The sequence below is a fragment of the Chelon labrosus genome, assembly GCF_963514085.1.
Source record: "Chelon labrosus genome assembly, chromosome: 17".
NCBI classification, from domain to species: domain Eukaryota; kingdom Metazoa; phylum Chordata; class Actinopteri; order Mugiliformes; family Mugilidae; genus Chelon; species Chelon labrosus.
Window position 1 is genome coordinate 18,091,025 of NC_140350.1, and position 18,883 is coordinate 18,109,907.

At 42.8% G+C, this 18,883-nt stretch overlaps 1 protein-coding gene across 1 annotated transcript; it reads right to left on the minus strand.

The window, feature by feature from the left end:
• Window positions 1-2,033: 2,033 nt before the first annotated feature.
• gabra6b (gamma-aminobutyric acid type A receptor subunit alpha6b) lies at window positions 2,034-18,526 on the minus strand (the record flags this gene model as incomplete). Its single annotated transcript, XM_084564908.1, has 9 exons — window positions 2,034-2,489; window positions 9,513-9,784; window positions 14,341-14,493; window positions 14,692-14,835; window positions 15,148-15,230; window positions 16,538-16,758; window positions 17,707-17,774; window positions 18,164-18,288; window positions 18,438-18,526. The coding sequence occupies 9 exons, from the start codon at window positions 18,524-18,526 to the stop codon at window positions 2,229-2,231; spliced, it is 1,416 nt and encodes a 471-aa protein (XP_084421034.1). The 3' UTR covers window positions 2,034-2,228.
• Window positions 18,527-18,883: the final 357 nt, after the last annotated feature.

Consider the following 18,883-nt stretch of genomic DNA (forward strand, 5'->3'; position numbering starts at 1 on the left):
CGATCAGAGTGACAACGCCACTGGGATTTGCAGCTGTTGGCCCTTGGGGCACTCCGTGTTGTATCACCCTGTCTGTCCTTCCATTACTCCCCCACGCACTCCTGTGGTTTGGACATTTACATACACGCACATTAATATCTATGCATATTATATTACATGCCCAGCACTCTGCTGCTTTCCTAATAGCAGTCAGTCAGGATCTGCTTTCAAGCTTACAGTCCCTATCAATTAATAGAAACAGTTAAGAGAGTGTCACTAAGAGGGTTAGTCACACAGAGCTATCCTGATGTCTGCCAACACTGTCATGTCATTTGACTTGTCTCAGCTCGTGCCTTGGGGCTTTTCCTGTTTTAGAGAAAGAGCAAGGCAAGGAATGAAAGGAGCTGAACCCACACAGTTGAAAGCCCCGGAGTCAGGAGTGGTAATGCACATCGATAGGGTGTGCGTACTGCACATATGTTTAGAGCGTAGCATGGCTGGGACAAATCAAACATTGCATGCACATACACAAACTGACCCTCCTCCTTAAACTGGTGTAACCCTCAACTTTTTGTCAAAGTGTCACACACTATATATCTGTTAACGGACATATTTCATTGACAGTCATAACGGCATGAAGATTGCTGTGCATATCAGTGACACAGTTGTGACTTACGCAGACGCTTCAGTTCACGACATGCATTCGAAAGACGGCACTTGGGAAAATGGAAGCACAAAAGCAATTTTGAAATGGCATTAATGCGCCGCCGAGCCTTCGCAAGTCACCTTGACGACAGTGGCTGCTCCGTTTTCAGCTTCAAGCCACATTCCGCGCATAATAACGGTAGTTTTGATTAACGTCGGATGAATGGTTCAGCAGTACGCAGGGTTTGATGCCATTTTATTAAATCTGGAACCGGTATCTAAGAACGAAGCGATTCAATTGAGATCACATTTTGTGGGCTGAGAACGCAGAAGCACAACAGTTTTGAGTGGGAGCTTAATTAGCACACAGTATGAAATGCTACTCGCGTACGGTGAAGGCGTGACACATTAAAACTACAGGTGCAGCGTATTTACATGTGCATGAAAAGTAAGACCAAGACAAACTAGTTTCTTCCAAAAAAAAAAAAAACATGGATTGATTTTTGAAAGTTAAAGTCAGACACTGTTAAGCTACATTCCCACGCTGGCTCGAAAACAGGAAGACGCTGATCATAAGAAGAGCTCCGGCAGTTATTGATATAAACTCACTTCACTCACTAGTGAAAACAAATGTATTCTAATATAACGGCCATGCAATTTATGACCCATTAGCGGCACTTAGCCATAGAAAGTCTCAGATGTTTTCATTCCATCGTCTGAGCCATAGTTTGCTGTGTATGAAAAAACCTATAAAGACCACGAGTTCTGCAGACAGTCAGGACTTGACGGTGCCACACAAGCTGCAAAACCACGAATGGTGCAGAACAGCAGACCCTGCCAGTGTTGCCTGGTGGTCTGGTATTTCTCAGCTACCGTTTCCAGCCAAGTGTCTGCTCTTCAACGCATTTGGAAAAGCAAATTGGAAGTAATTAGTTCTGTCAGTTTAAGATCTTGGTGTAGCTGGTGAATAATATTTGGACTCTGGGGCTGACAAACACGCAACATGTAAGGGAGTGCATTTTCATACTTCGCTCTCTCACACTCCATTCATGTTTCCATCACTTCAGACGTTTACTTACATTCATTCAAAGATAGGCATGCCCCAACAACAGATTTATGCCCCCACAACATGAGTAACGCACACATACACATTTTTGCACAGAGATTTATGCACCGTATGCCAGCTTAATGCATACCAGCTGGATGAAGAGGTGGCAGCGGCTTTATATTTTACTCATGCAACAGGTTTCACCAAAATTGCTGTCTCCCTTACTAGCGGATTTTGTTGCATGTCGGGATATTTAGTATTTATGTTTTATTGAGTGCATGTGTGTGCACAAAGCTTAGGCCCGCCATAGAGAAAAGGAGTTTTCGAGTGGCGTCCCCCCGTCCATAACCACCGTGTACAGAACCTGAGCATGTATTTTGCAGTAGTCACGTTGAGGCTGTGCGAGATCTAACCAGAAAACACATTTAGCAAATTATGCTCACTAAGGTGCTGCAAAAATAGTTCCACCATCACTCTCTGTGCAATAATCGCCACGCTGTGCTCCTAGTACAACAAAACAAATGCTGGAATTATTTGAAACAACCACGCCATCTGTTCACCTGGACATCTCCATGGTGTCCTTGGTAAGATAGACGATCCAGTAGACCAGGTTGAAGGCGCCAAACGAGAGGGGAAAGAGGATGCGGGAGTATTTGTCGATGATGCTGGTGCCAGTGAGAATGTTGTTGGCCGGTACGGCTGAACCTTGCTGCAGGAAAGCTTGGGCATTGACAGGCGGGTTGGGAAATGTTTTGGCAGGCCGGTCAAACAGCGGGGCAGAGTTCATCCTCTTCTTCAGAACACTGCTGGCATCCACCTTAGAGAGGCAGAGGAGAAAGATAAGAAAAAAAAAAACTGGATGAAGAAATTCACATTAAGGGCAATATTGTGTGATGTAATATGAGGCTGTTAATAATTAAATGGGTACACTTGCCCAGAGAGTCATAAAATCTCATGTGCTAACAGAGTTAATACTGTAGTAAAAACAGATTCTGCAAAGGTCCACATGCTGCAATGGTAGTCCTTCATAACATCAAGTCATTACATACTGTACTCAGTGAAAAATCAAGCAAAAGGGGGAGAAAAAAAATCATCCTGACGTTAGCGCCACAGCTGTGGGTTAATTTGTGCAAGTGGGAACGTGTGTAGTCTGCAGTGCTACGTGTAGAATAACAATGTGTACCACAGTAATTACGCGCAACAAAGAAAATCAATGGTGTTTTTGCTTTTGATTGGATGTGATTTCAATCAACCCGTTCCATTAAGATTGATGTAGTTGTGGGAAGCACACAAAACATATTAAACACAAAAGGGGCTGAGTATATTGACACATGGTTATCCAATGCCTCATCAACTTTCAGTAAACTAGTGTGATCTCAACACATGCTCCCTGCTCCAATAGATGTAAATCAGATACAGTATGTGTTCAGAGAAGAAGGGAGAGGAGCACGTCTGGGAAATGGGTCAAGGAACACTGTGTTGCCGGTAGGTGGATTCAAAGAGAAGAGGAGAGAGACTGAAAAAGAGAGAGAGAGAGAGCTGCCTTTTTTAAATCAAAGAGAAAAGTGTATGAAACCTTGATGGCTTAAGGGAATATTGTATTGAACAATATATCTACTGAAATATTATTCAAATGAGCCTGATGAACAGTTATGAAGAAACATAATCAAATATTTAGCATGTTGTTCTGTGAAAACCATGTTATTGCTTTATAGGGACACTCCTTGTTTGCATTACATTTCTATAACCTTTTTTTTTTTAAAAAAAACAACATCTAGGTTCATTTGATTGAGTAGTTTAGCACAAACCCCGTCAAACTGTCCAGCTTCTAGTCGTCGGGCATATTCATTTCCTTGTGGATGTTTGGAACAAAAACTGAACTTGTGAGATTTAGGTTGGATTTGCGAGGCCGTGGGATTACATCCTCCTCTACAGGGTGAGAAACTATTAAACTGTTACAATCCTCTGGCTTAGAGGAACCCTTCCAGAAACGCATGGTGGCCCGTCTCAGACTAAGATGAGATCCGAGTATACTGGCTGTTAACAATAAAACAAAATGCAGCATTTACAGAAAATGCACCCCTAAGAACTGTACAAAATATTCAATAAGACGAATAAGTAGACCGATCTTTCCTTTCCTGCCTCGAAGACAATCTTGTCCTTGGATGTTGAGTCATGCTCGGGGGTTTGCGTGCTTTGTCGCAAATCGAAACCTATCGCATCTCCACTGTACAAGTATTGGGTGTTGCCACCTTTAAGGCCACCGACACTAGCATGCCATGAGGACGTGTCAAAGAGAAAGAGAGAGAGAGAAAGGGGAAAGGATGATGCTTCACAATTTCACGCTTCATTAGGTTGTGACATTTTATCAAAGGTCTAGAGTCCACAGGTGTACGGCGTAGAGGAAGGGATGAAGAAAAGATTTGTAAAACCTTATAGCAACGTAATATCGGGGAAGCTGCTGTGAGTGTTTCTAGGTGGTCTGGTTCACTCTGTATGAGCAAAGTGCCATATATACAGCACCTTCAAATACCAAGTACCCATCACCATAATGGTTCCCTTTTAGGTAAGATCAGTGCACTTTGCATGAATTGCCGTCATACAGTGTACTGTACGTGCGTGTAGCTGATCCAAATGACAAGTCACTTTTTCATGATGACAACTGGCTTCAAATCCCAGAGGGATCAGCTCCTCTTCCCCTTATCCACTGCTCCAGATTTCAACAGACCCACTTAGATGCAGGCGGGACGGGCACTGACTGATGCGTGTACGGATGTTGTCTGGGAGTGGTTATCTGTACTTGGGAGGGAAGGGAGGGGGTAGGTGGGGAGCTGCGTGAGTGTGTTTGCGTGTGATTTATGTGGAGAACGTTGTCGGTGAGTACATCGAGGTCCATATCTGTGGGTGCTGAGTGGGTGTACGCTTGTGGGGGATTGTCAAGAAGGGATAGAGATGGATATGTGTATGGAAATGCACTTTGCATATTGGTGCATTTGAAACATATGGCACTCACAATAACAGAAACGTCCTCATCGCCAGCTACAAATAGCACGTCATTTTACACCGCTGAAATGTTGTTCTGCGTTCTTAATATCAAGAATGTTCAATTTTGAAATACTTCTGTGGCTTTCATCACAATCGGTTCACTCTCTTGAACTTGAGCTGTGGTTTAAAGGAAAGTGATGAAGCCTTTAAAAATGTTAGTAGCACCATTACAGCACGGTTTGACATGAACAAATGATTTAGTATCATAGGCGTATTAAAGGAATGGGAATCCTATTTCAGTAAAGAACACAGATTATTTCTCCCATGCAGCAATAAAAAAAAAATAAAATAAAACGGTTCCCAAGGATTTATGACCAAATTTTGGATTTAAGCATTGGCAAATATTTTGCTATTACAAACACACACACACAGGAACTAGTTGTTGGAAGACTAAAATAGATTTTAAGCTGCTGGCGAGCAGATGGAAAGTTCTGATTACGCCTCAAAATTTAGCACGAGGAGCGCTTTGCGACTGTGTGATGTACATACGAGCAAACAAGAACACACACACACACGGGCGACACGGCTGACACGAAACAAATCATTTGGCTTGACGACTGTGTGAACTGCAGGGGGCGTCGAAGCAGATTTGTGATGCATGTGAGCCGTAACATTGCGACGGCATTCATTAATGTCCTTCATGAAAGGATTTATTTATGATCCTATTTCGTGTCATTTCGCTGATCGGCCGTTCGCAACGTAACAACGCGCCAAAAAAAAAAACAAAGAAAAAACCATCAGCATGTGTCAAGTAAAGGCAATGAGATGAAAACCTACCAGCTGACGTGTCTCTATGTGGACTAAAATATTAAAAGATTATCAATTTTGCAAATGTTTCTTGAGGAAGGCAATGTATTCAACAACATCTGCCAGCTGATAAGGATGCGCACCTTGTGATACAGTGAGAAACTACACACAACGGCACGGGGTAGCTTTACTTTTGTTGTCAACTCTGTTGTCTGAGGTCAGACATACATTCAGTCTAATTATCAGGAGGCCCGGAGAGCAGGACAATTTAAAAATCAAACCTGTCCTGAAAACTGTCCTGATTTAATCAGTGAGTCTCTTCACCCAAACAGTCATCACCAATCCTGTGATTGCAGACACCTGTGGCTAGGTATATATATATATATTTATATATAAAATGAAAAGGAAACTTTCTTCTCTTTTTATTTTTTCTAACCCAAATGTTTTATTTTCTGCAGCACATACTGCTCCACCTACTCATACACTCCACTGACAATGCTTGCAGCAACCTTGGCTTACAGTGACAAAAACCCCCTTTGTCCTCCATGTTTGCAGGTTTATATTTGAATCACTAAATGAACTGCTCCTTTATCCGACGGTACTGTGTGTGTGTCCATTCCTATCATGGCTTTGTTTGACACTCAGAACAGGTCATATCTTTTAAATCGTGACTGGTGCACGGCTGTTTCTATTCCCAGTGATACACCATTGTTTTGTTTTTTTTCCCTTTTCTCTGTGTAATGAAGAGCCTTTCCTCCTACATATTTGGTGAAAGCAGTCATTTTCCATGATGCATCCCTCCCACTCCCTCTTTCTGTCAGTGTAACTCCGCGTAACGCGCGCACACGCAACACAAAAACAAACCACACTGGCCCTTCACATCCATCTATCCATCCTGCTCCATAAAAATGGACTGGGCCATCTTCCCCCCCCCCCCCCCCACCCTGCTTCATTGTGGTGGCTGCCCTCCTTCTTGTGAGCCTGCAGTGATCTGCTGGATATTCCCTTAATCTATGGCTCTTACATAATCTGCGGCAACATTGTTCACAGAGCCACTGGCTGTCCCTTCGCGTTACTCTCTGTGGTTATCACACAGTTACAGGGTCGAATAGATGACTGGAGGAGAGGGATGGATGGATGGATGGCTGATATACAGTAGATGAAATGATGGATAAGACAAGAGTGGAGTGATTTGTATGGATATAGGGTGAGGAGGTGGGGTTGGGGGCATAGTTTGCTGCAGATTATGTGAGGCCATATGTATGTGTCTGTATCTGTGGTGCAGATTAAACGCCGGTATGTGCTCTGTGTGGACAGCCATGCATAAGGTCTGGACACTCTAGGCAGAAAGTAGGGATAATGTTCTGAGTTTGTGTGTGTGCATGACTGGTAAGAACGCAGGCACGGGTGGAGGTATGGATGAGTTACAAGCAACAGTATGATTCCCTCTGGGGTGAGGGATTGTGTATATTGTGCACTGTTTGCATTGTGCATGCTGCACGTGTGACTCCAGGAGAGATGGAATTTATAATGCAGAGAGAACGATTCATAAAGGGGACAAACATGTACACTGACTGGGCAATTTATCAGGAACACCATGCTAATACTGGCTCCCTTTGTTCTCGCAAAACGGCCTCAGTTCTTTGTGATGTGGTGGAAGCGGTGCATGAGATCCGCGTTGACGTGACCGCATCGCGTAATTTCTGCGGCTTTGTCAGCTACACATTCAGGTTGCCAATCTCCTCTAATACCACGTCTGAGTGGCGTTCCGTTTAATTGAGATGTGGTAGCGCACACCTACTGATTCTCATGTTCCAGACACCAGTCTACTTTTACACTAAGATTGTGGCAGAGGCAGTAATTAGAATATGGGAACATTATTAACCACAGTTGACCGGTCCTTAGGGGCCAAATATGGGCAAAGAAAACATTCTCTACACCATAACGTCATCAGTGGCAGCAGCCTGGACTGTTCACGCAAAGCAGGTTGGGTCCATGGATTCATGCTGTCTATGCCAAATTGTGACCTTACCATCTGCACCCTCAGCAGAAACAGAGATTCGTCAGAATAGGCTACATTTTTCCATTCTTCAGCCGTCCAGTTTTGGCGAGCCTGTGCCCAATGCAGCTTCAGATTTAGGGGTTTTGCCTGACATATGTGGAACCTGAAATGGACTTCTGCTGCTGTAACTCGCGTATCTCGATTGGTGTTTTTTTTTTTGGCTCATCCACAGCTGCAGGGAACCGTTAATGGAGTGACTGTATTATGCATTATGTCAGTTTGTACCAGTCTGGCTACTCTCCTCTTACCTTGGCGATAAAAAAGGTGTTTCTCTCCTTAAAATTGCAGAGCGCTGGATGGATGTTTTAGTTTTTCTCACCTTTCTGCATAATCTCTAGAGGCTGTTATGCATGAAAATCCCAGGAGATCTGCAGTTTCAGCAATGCTCAAACCAGCCCATCTGGCGCCAACAATCATACCACAGTCAAAGTCGCTCAGATCCAGCGTCTCTGTATTGTTCTTGTGTTTGATGTGAACATTAACTTAAGCTCCTGTTCTTTATCGGCGTGGCTTTACGCTAACGTTGGTGGATAATTGCATTTTGAAAAAGCATGTGTACGTGCTGTTCCTTACAAGGCGCTCAGTCAGTCAGCGATGGGTGATGTTAAAAAAAAAAAAAAAAAAGAATGTAAGCCTAACCCTAACCGGGAAGAACCAACAGAAACACAATTTCATGCAACACTTTCCTGAGTAATCAGCGCTGGGTGATTGTATAACAACAGAAATACAGTAGCTGCCATGTCCTTCACTGCACTAAATGGAACACCCAGGCTTCCTTAAAGCCACAGAACAGTCTTATCCATCAACACGTTTGAAAAAGACTCTTAAAGAAGAGTTCAGTACCCATCTATCTATCTATAACTAATCTCAATGTCCACCAATCTGTAAGACTAAAAAGTTTGAATAGAAGCAAAATACCAACAAAAGAGAGAGTTGGATTGAAACAAAGCTTTGCAAGAAATAGTGAAAGTCGTCAGAGGAGTGTATCTGTAATCAATGCAACCTCACTCACTCAGTCTGATCATTTTTTCATTTTTATTGGTCTTCTATTTCCCTTTTTGTGCTTTTGCAACACAAACATGCTCGCATGTCATGCCAATAGAAATTGAAAAAAGAAAACATTGGAATTGTTATATAGAGCGAAAAGAGCTGAGAGAGGATTTAGACAGAAAGAGAGACAAACAGAATATGACAGACAGGATAAAAAAAAAAAATAGAGACAAGCTTGGCAAGATGCTAAAACTGAGCAAGTCAAACCGCAAATACGCAAAAAGCACAATGAGTGTGAAATTGAACCAGATGTACAGTATAGAGAGATGACAGTGATAGATCACACGTGCCGTATACACCGTATATACCAAACCACAGCACGCCCTTCTCTTCTCACCGTCTTCTCACTAGCTGACCTTACCTAAAGTTTGACTCCATTTCTAGTTCAGATGTTTTTGTCAATAAGTGGCCACAGTTCAGTAAAGGAGAACAGCTCAGGCGCTGAGTACTAATGGTGTAATCGCAGACTTTAAGCTGCACGTACAGCTCGGAGTTGCACTTTTTAGCAACTCAGCTCTAAATTGTGAAGATAAAGGCACAAGCACGCACCGGTGGAGCTTGATGAAGACATGTACAAGCATGTAATGAGGCCAAATATTTTTTTTTGTTTCCGTGAGTGCAGCATCAGCTCTGCTCATCATTTGCCTCAGCAGTTTGTAAAATCTGTATCTGTACACAACATCGGTAAGCCCCACTATGTACCATCATTTAAAAGGGTTCAGATAGTTTAGAAGTGATGCATAATTACAGCTACATGTTATCTTACACACAGAGAGGTGATCTTAATCAGTCCATGCAGGTTTTAAAATATAGACATACCAATAGAGTATTGGTATTAGTTTAATAGTCTATGATGCCAGAGTTTAGTTACTTGGTGTCAGGGGAGGAAAGCTTGATCGGTGCGTCTCTAATTTTGTATCACGGTAGTCGACTTACCGACGACACCTCTGCGTCGTTCCCTGCGGCCGCAGCCGGGGGGGCGGCCGCTGCCTCCTGAGCCGCTACCTTCATGGCCGCCGCCTTCCGCAGCTCCCTGTTGGCCTGCAGGGTGGAGAAGTAGTTGACGGCCGCAAACTCAATCAGGGCCGAGAAGACGAAGGCGAAGCAAACGGCGATGAACCAGTCCATGGCCGTGGCGTAGGAGACTTTGGGGAGGGAGTGGCGGGCGCTGATACTGAGCGTTGTCATGGTCAGGACAGTGGTGATACCTGCATGCAAAGAGGAGAAGTCAGGAACACAATGCTTTTACCGTTTCAGTATACTGGACAGGATCAGGTTAGCTGTTTTGCAAAAAATCAAACTGTCCCCAGCTCAGATTCATATTGAAGGAGCATACAGAAAAGTTACTGCTGATCTTTTTATCTCGGTCTTTTTTAAGAAATAAAGGACCCTTCTTCAAATGTCAAACTATTCATTTAATATTGTTAAATGCTCTAAAGGTTACACTGAATAATGCTATTTTTCCCTTCAGTAATCCCTGTTTAATGATGGAAAATATCAAATCCCTCTTTACACAATCTTTGATTAAGAATATCATTAAAAACCGATTAGTAAAACATCATGCATAATAATACTGTAAAAGCTATACTGTAAATATATATATATGGATGGACAATATTTAGTTACACTTCAGTAAGTACGAAGGTGAATGTGAAGGCGTTTGCTCGTAGCTTTCTGGGTCTATTTTTTCTTTCTGTTTCTGAGAAATCATCTTGTGACTCAGCTCCTGGAAATGTTCATTCAGTGAATAACAACACTCAGGTTTGATTATGAGAGACCACTACAGTCAGCTGTGACTTGGACAGTCAACTCACCAGATGCACAAACACACACAAACAACTCAAAATAATGTTACTCTACTATATGTATATATATAAATAATAATAAAAAAAACAAGTTCATCATTTCAGATCCTCTTTTCTCCAAATCTATAAAGCAAATACGCCGTCTCCTCACCAAACTACAGCAAATCAGTTCAGCGTTGCAGAGATTATAGGAGTTTAAGCATTGATTTTCCCGGAACATATTAGACCTTGAGCGTTGCCACGTGTCTGAAAGTGAGTAACGCTGTGATAAAGTGACGCAATCCAAAACCTAAGTGTGTGCGGCAGTTTACAAAAGACACAAATTGATTTTCTGAACACTCACTTTGTGAATATAAATGCACACAGATGCAAATGCATGCAGATGCATAGGTGCAAAGACTACAATTTTATTTATAGTATGATTGGGAACTACAATCTTTTACTGACTACAGCATGCACAACATTCATTCATTCATTCATGTTCTGTAGCCGCTTGTTTCTGTGAAGGGAACAAGGACTGGAGCCTATCCCAGCTGTCATTGGGCGAGAGGCGGGGTACAACCTGGACAGGTCACCAGTCCATCGTAGGGCTAGCACAGAGAGACAGACAACCATTCACACTCACATGCACACCTACGGCCAAATTAGAATCACCAATTAACCTAACAAGCATGTCTTTGGACAGTGGGAGGAAGCCGGAGTACCCGGAGAGAACCCACGCAGACGCAGGGTGAAAATGCAAACTGCACACAGACAGGGCCAAGTCGGCCCATGGATTCGAACCCAGGACAGCAATATTTGATACAAAAACTGAAATTGAATTCGGGTAATAAATCACTTCTTAATATGTGTGTTTGTCTGCCAAACAAAAGAATTATGTGACATGTAAAATACACAGAATGCCATCTGTGCAATAATACAACATACAGATAGTGAAAAATGCCAATGCATGGTAGTGCCCACACAGTATCTTAAAGACATGCTAAAGACAAGCTCTGTTTCATGACGTATAACTCAAATGTCATGCCATATGGCATTGCAGCCGAGTAAGATGTGCCAAAAAGTCACTCGAGGGAACGCTAATCTGTCCGTAAGAATACGAACCCGTGCCATCCGTTAACCTTCTCAAGACAGTGACGAGTTATAATCCGTAAAGTAACGGCTAATATCTGCTAATATTTGTCTTTCTACGTCTAGCTCCTATCTCATAATAGCAGAAATATGGGTGAGGGGATAGAGGCTTTAACAGAAGGAAGAATGGATGTGTGGTAACATGAAGGTAACGCACAAAAGAAGCATGAACAGATGTATGAATGGATAGCTGGCAGGGGTTGATATCTTTCCCAGCATAAGAAAGAATGGGCTGTCCTTTTTAAAGTCTGTTCTTCTAAATATTTAAAATGTTTACAGATTGAAGCATTGATTGCCAGGAATATTTTTATGGTTTGCACTAGTTTGAACCACGTAACAGATCTCTATTTCAGGGACATAAGCTTGCTTATCGTGCTGGGAAACTGCTTGCGTTGTATTACATAAGTATATTAGGTCCTCCAGCACACAAATAACCGATGCTATGCCACACAATACGCAGCAGATGAGTGTGATATTTCAAAATTTCCATTTCTAACCAAGAATGAGGCAGCACAAATGCCCCCACAAAGCCCACCAATCAGATTCAGAAATTGGGCTTTTAGTGAGACGTTGGCCTTAAAGGGCTCGTGTTGCTACACAGAGGGGCCGCATGAGACGAATGCATGAGATAAACAGAGATGGTTTTTGAACAGTGAGTCATGTATATCTACTTTCGCGGAGTCCCAGAATTAAATTACAGAGCTGGAATTTAGCATAATAGGTCCCTTTTAATCACTGTGAAAGGGTTTTTCTCTGTCTTGCCCGGATTCCGTCCCTGTTAAGTCAGATAAAGATGCTGACAATGAGCATCTCTTTTAATGGCCCATTAACAAAGTACATATCTAATTCACTTTCATCAAGCTAAAGCAAGCAGGGAGAAGGGGCCCATTGAACACTGCTGTCCATGCTTTTACCAAACGTGCGCTGTAGCTGTTCACATTTTATTAACAGCGGAGGAACTTATGGAGGAATTAATGCGCCTGATAATGCCTCAAAAGCGTTTTTTCCAAACATCGCCTCAGCAGCGAACGCGGACAACTCTCAAACACAGCCCCCTCCAAGAGTCAACCAACGCCGACTGTCTCAAGCCCGCATTAAATGATTGGAAAGGGGAGGAGGGACACGCGAAGAAAGCCTGTCAGAATGGGAGGCAAGAGAATGAGAAAGAAAGAGTGTGGGAGGGAGGGAGGAAGGGGGGGAGGGGGATGAAGTATAAAGACAGGATAGAAATGAAATGCTCGGGGCATTTATGTGCTTTTATGGGAAAAAAAGCTAGGTACAAATTAGGCCACACTCAATTAAGTCTGTAAGACTTGTGCTCAAGGGACTTTCAGCTCTTAGCGAGGTTGTTGACAATCCAGGAAACAACACACTATGGCTTAATGTACTGTCAGGGTGCAGCACATCCATATGGCAATTTGTCTTCTCCACTCTCTTATATCACATGCACCATCCTCAGTGACAATGAAACTTACGCAGGAACGAGCTTTTGGCCATGCTATCACTTGCCGTGCAACTTAAGAGCTTACAAAGCAAGGCACTTTAAACGACATCCTAAATATAACGTTTTTTCTTTTTTTTGTGTGTGTATGACCTCTTTAAAACCACCCAGCAGTACCTGGGTTTGCAAACAGCCAGCACTCCAGAAGAGAGCGAGAAAGAGAATGAGCACTTTTAGTTTTTCTATCGTATACCCAATATTGGGTGAAATGAGAACAGCGGGATGAGTGAAGTTAATGAGATGCCACAGATGTGCTTTCCATATGGGGCCTCAACTTCCTCACACTAATGATCGGGATCTATTCTCTGAAGAAGAGTGCATGCTTGTCGGAGCTCTGGCTCGCTTCCAAAGAAAAGCGCAGACCACGGAGTCATAATCTACACGGGCCAGCAGCGCTGCTCCGCTCAGCTGCAGCTTGTTGAATTTCTACACGAGGGGAAATTCAATTAAAAGCGATGGCGATGTCCGCGCACCTTCACACATTCCCCCCCCCCCCACCCATTTTATTCCTTTTCTGGTTTGTTTCTGCCGTTGCTCTTGGTCTATCTCCGTCTTTGTTCAGTGTCTCTCACCCTCCGTGCTCCCGAGGCTAGAGCTCGGTGGCAACTGTAGCGTAATGTAATGTGAGCAAGCGGAACCTGTGAGTGCTCGGAAGAGGGCCAAGTAAACATCCTCCCCCTCTCGGCCCTTGCATGACCAATTTTTAAAAAAGGACATTTATTCCCAATTAATTCAGCTCTACCAGAGTGGAGGAGGAAAGGAGATAATGAGGGAAGGTTGAAACAGGCTATGATGACTGCGTCTGTCTTTGTTCTGTTGCAGCTGGTTGTGTTTCTGCGCGGTTAGAGTGCAATAAATGGAGGGATGTTTGTTGCTTAAAGTTTGCAGAGCAAGGGGTCAAGCAGTGGGCGGCGAGTCGGTAATAAATTGAATCTTCATTTGGACTTTGGATTGTTGAAGAAACTTGAGTTGAGGTTTGATATATGAACATTTAGTGAGATGAAAAACGGATTGCAATAACTCTTAACAACAACAACAAGTAAAACTAAGACTCATTGGGAGGATTCGGCGCACCGCTTTAGCATTTCTTGACTGCTTCTGTTTCAGTAAATTGACATTTTCCCATAGTATAGCCTTCTTTAAAGTAAGTGCACTCATGCATTTCAATTGGGAAAAGCCTAAGTTTCCCAAATGATTCCATTCCTGCAGGAAAATGTTTTGTGGCGTGTGTTTTCCTTTCACTTCAGTTTGCGAAAATACAATTGATACTGCAATTTACACAGTAAACAAAGTGCACAGCAATAAAGTGAACGTAAAGAAGGCTTACCGAACACAGTCCGAGCTGGAACAGATTCCTTATTAATCCAGAAAGAGACTTGGGCCAGGATGACTGTCATAATGCAGGGGATGTAAGTCTGAATCAAGAAGAAGCCCATTTTCCGTTGGAGGTGGAAGTGGACGGTCATGATGACGTATTCACCTGAGACAGTGAGGACCAAAGATATGTGTTGGTGGAGAGGTTTTCATGGGCACACAACTGTAAAAGTGCTTCAAATGACTGCAATATATTATTCCAAAAATGCTTTATCCATAAACTCACTGAAGACTTATCTAGCCTCAATTTAGTGACTTTTAACCTCAGAAAACTGTGCACGTCGGTCAAAATGTTTTCGCTCACCTGTGTTGGATTTTAGCCTCTCGCTCGACACTGTCTGCCCAATGAGATCGTACTGCAGCAAACTGGACGATTCCTGCGGCACCTCGACAGAAGACTGGGGACCTTTCTTCCACGTGTACACAATTTCGCTGATCGGGTACGCATCTAAACGGGATGAATGACGAGTTTTGTTAAACGGTTGCTCTTTTGAAATGCAAAAAAGAAAAGATGAAAGAAAATAGTTTAATACTTCCTAGCTTGTGGCTATTAGAACCGGCTTTATTTCCATCATTCTTAAAAATAAGAAACCAAACACAATTCCTAACGCAACATATTTAAAAAGCAGCCCCGAGCATTGCTGTTCCCAGGTGTAAAGTATGCACCATTACAAATTAAAATCTCCACTGAGTGACAGGATGATCGTTTGAGAGTGACATGATCTGTCAGACCAGTGAGACTTAGCAAAAACAAACTCACAGCTCCCGAACTTGAGCGGGCAGGCATGGCCGTCCATCGGGAAGTTCATTAGGCGCATGGGGCATTCTGCATTGATAGTCAATCTGGGAGAAAGGAGAAGAGCTGAGCTGAGTGTTCGATTCAGGGATACTGGTTAAGTAACAGCTGCTGCTTTAAGACAGATACAGTACATACAGTATGTAAATGGTGAACTCTAAAAGACATCCAGACTGCAAACACAAATGGTGAATCTTAGCTCTGGAGGACACTTGACCTCCCGGACACAGCATTTGACTGTTTGTCAAAGTTCCTGATCGTTGTTTGCCTAAAGCGTTTTTTAAAGTTACATTCACAACCCTTTTTACACCATCTTTAACCTTATTTTTTTTTTTGTGAACTGTTGCACTTCTTTAGAACCTAAAATCTAAATTGTAAACGCCATGTTTTACATACTTCATATCCGTAGAAATCTTTAACGCTGTTCCTTGCAATAACCTTACATACTCTTGCTCGCCAGAATGAGAGTGGATACAAGCAGCCAGTGTTACTAAGTGGGTCAAAACTTACAGGAAATATCTCACCGTCACACCGATGGAGGGGGACAACTGATCCCAAATGCTTTAATGATTTACCGCTCCAAACACTTTAACTGACGCACTCAAAAAAAAAAAAAAAGTTTTGCTTTTTGCTCTATCTGGGCTAACTATTTTAGTCGAATGCTAATACAGCACTTATCCATAGAACACCAATTAACTGGGTGCATTTGTTGTGATGTGTGTTTTCACGGCTAATTACACAGTGAGCTACCGGCCAAAGAACTAAAGATTTAAAAGTTTTCAAATTGATTTTCTTTTCTCCCAATGATGGTCTGTAAAAAGTCAATATGCCGTTGTATAATATTATCCCAGTGGAGTCCTTAATGCTTCAGATAAGAACAACATCTGCACTGGAAGGGTTGATGTCTGCCTTCTCGTCTGCAGCAAACTCCCTCGAGAACTCTGTATTAATTACATTTTGACTTTGCATCATATCATAGTTAGCCAAATAGATTACATAAAGCTCTTGAACTGTATCTTTAAATTTTATAAAGTAAAGCTGATCCACTCAGATAATTAAATTATTCTTTTAAAAATCTGTTTTTGTGCCATCGCTCACTCTAGAGGCTTTTTTTTTTGTGTGTGTGTTCATCATATCTCTTCTTGGAACAAAGCTGAAGTCATGTTTGTTTGAATTGCTTTCCAGGCCTGTTTTCAGTGTCAGATGGCACATATCGTGTTTTTGGAACAGAGCTCATCATTTCTTTTCATGTCTGTGCATATTCTTGGATGCCTATTTTACTTCATTCGCTTTCCAGGTCTGTGCTCTATTCCGGTCTTGGCTGGGCTGCGATCTCACTGTCCAGCACTGTTACCTCATGGTGTAGAGGATAGTTCCGTTCTGCATGATGCGGAACAGCTTGTTGGGGGTGGTCATGTTGTGAGAGATCGACCTCTTGCCATTCCGGAAAAAGGTGTCGGGCGTCCAGATCTTGCTGACCATCAGGTTGTTGAGCCGCAGGATCTCGATGGGGCCCTCGAACTTTAGCCGTTCGTCAATCCACGTCTGACGAAAGAACACATCCATGGTGTATTCCTGGATGGGAGTTAGAGTAAGGGATTTATTTACTACTATCACCACCACCGATCCTACTGCCGGTGCTTCTGTGCTGCTCCAGCATCTAATATCTCCTGCCGACATTATCTACTACCCCCTGAGAGAATGGCAGATGGGTGTGTGAGCCATGGCTTCGAAGGAACCTGCTGGAGAGAGTATTGGCAATGTGATTAGTTGTTTTCTCTTATGTTTATTTTTTTCGACTATTGCTGCCAGTGCTAATGAAACTGCGAAGTTGGGATATCTATATATAGCTCTACATTTATATATGTAAATGTAAGACATAATATATCTTGTTTCTTTATAGTTCGACCACATATTTCCTTGTATTTTCAACAGCTCTCAGTTTTGAAAGCTAAATGAATTCAGTGATTGGCCAGCGATCAACACAGTAACGTTTTATTTCATCCGCAGAGTCACCATAAAGTCTGCAATACGAGCACATCCTGCTTTTAGATCAAATGTTTGACCCCGCTGCCATGAAGAGCTGTTTACGTGCCTCTCATAGCCACCACCACCGGCATATCCCATGGCACTTCAAGCAGGCTTTAGAGGCTGTGAAGCAGTATCTAAAGCCGAAAGCCTAAACAGTGTAGAGCACAACTGACATACATCACTCAGCCTATCCCATGGCAGGAGGAACCAGCCTATCCCGTCCCAACATCAGCCACATCGCTCTATCACTCTCTGGCGGAGGGGGGGGATTGTCAACCAGATTAAAACCCTAAGCTGCACTAATGACATCCTGCCCAAATGCTGGAATAATGAAGGCTGAGAGAACCGTGAGTTGAGGCTATATGCACTGCGATAGTGTACATTTTGTCCTGTTTTTTGTACTGTGGCATTTTGAGGTGGAATGAAACACACGCAGTGAATTCTCCTGTGTTTCCTGTGTCTGTATTTCTGTGGTCAGCGTGGCTTACATACCATCTCAACATCTGAAACGGGTCCAAAGCTGGTGACAAAGATGTCAGTTTTGACCTCCGTGACTGGACCTACAGCAGAGGGACAGGAGTTCTGTTTGATGCAGCCAAAAAAACTTTGCATCGGACGATTCATTCACACGGGATGAGTTAAAGGAATTAAAAATAAAGTATATGCATAACCCATGCACAGAGTAAAATGGCCACTGTAAACCCAGTTTGTTCAGACAACACCAAAAATGGAACTGATTTAAAGTAGCATCTTAAACTCAGTTTCCAGTTGTTAGCTGGTGATTTTAAAATAAAATAAAAGGTTATATTTACCTATTACAGCACAGATATTGGAAATGAGACAAAGACAACTACTGGAAAACTTTCTCTTGTGAGAAAATGGATATTAGTTCAATGATTGTAATGCAAAATTACGCACAAAATGCAATATGACATGGTCACTAGCATACCTCCAAACCCAGGTCGTAGCCTGTTGTCATAGCCGTCCAGTAGCCTATCCAATATACGCGTGATGTTGTCCAAATAGATACTGGTATCACTGTTCTGAGTCCCCAAAACACTGCTCGCACTGTAACTAAAGTAGATAAATAGCAATTAAAGCTGATTTCAACAGACGAGAAAACTGAAGGAAATGCAGAGTTTCTCAAATGCACATCAATCCACAGTCGTTTGCCGTGCGTAAAAGTCCGAGAACACGCAGAGGGAAAGAGTTGCCATACTCACCAAGACAGAAATAAGCAACTTAAAAGGAAAGCCATGCCTCGCAAACACCCGACAACTAGAAATCCCAGGTCAACTTTTAAAATCAGCATATTCCATCGTTTAGAAGCATGATTAAACACGGGCCAGGTCCTTCCTCTAGTTGTAAACCGTGCGAGGATATCGCGCCAGTCCAGCACGACTTGACTTTCCCTCTAGTGCGGTTGCGCCCGCCTCAGCCTGAATCGCTCAGCTGGAAAAACCTAAAGAGTTTTTTAAGAGAGTGAAGAGGAGGGACGAGGGGGGCTTTAGCAGTAGCAGAACAAAGCATTGTACAAGAAACACGCCGGTCTCAAGTGCAGCTTGGGTATTTAGAGGATGTTTCCGTTTGGTGGAAATATAATGACGGTCACCGTGCCGTTTTGATTGATAAGAGAAAAGAGCGATGGAGAGAGACGCACAGAGCGAGG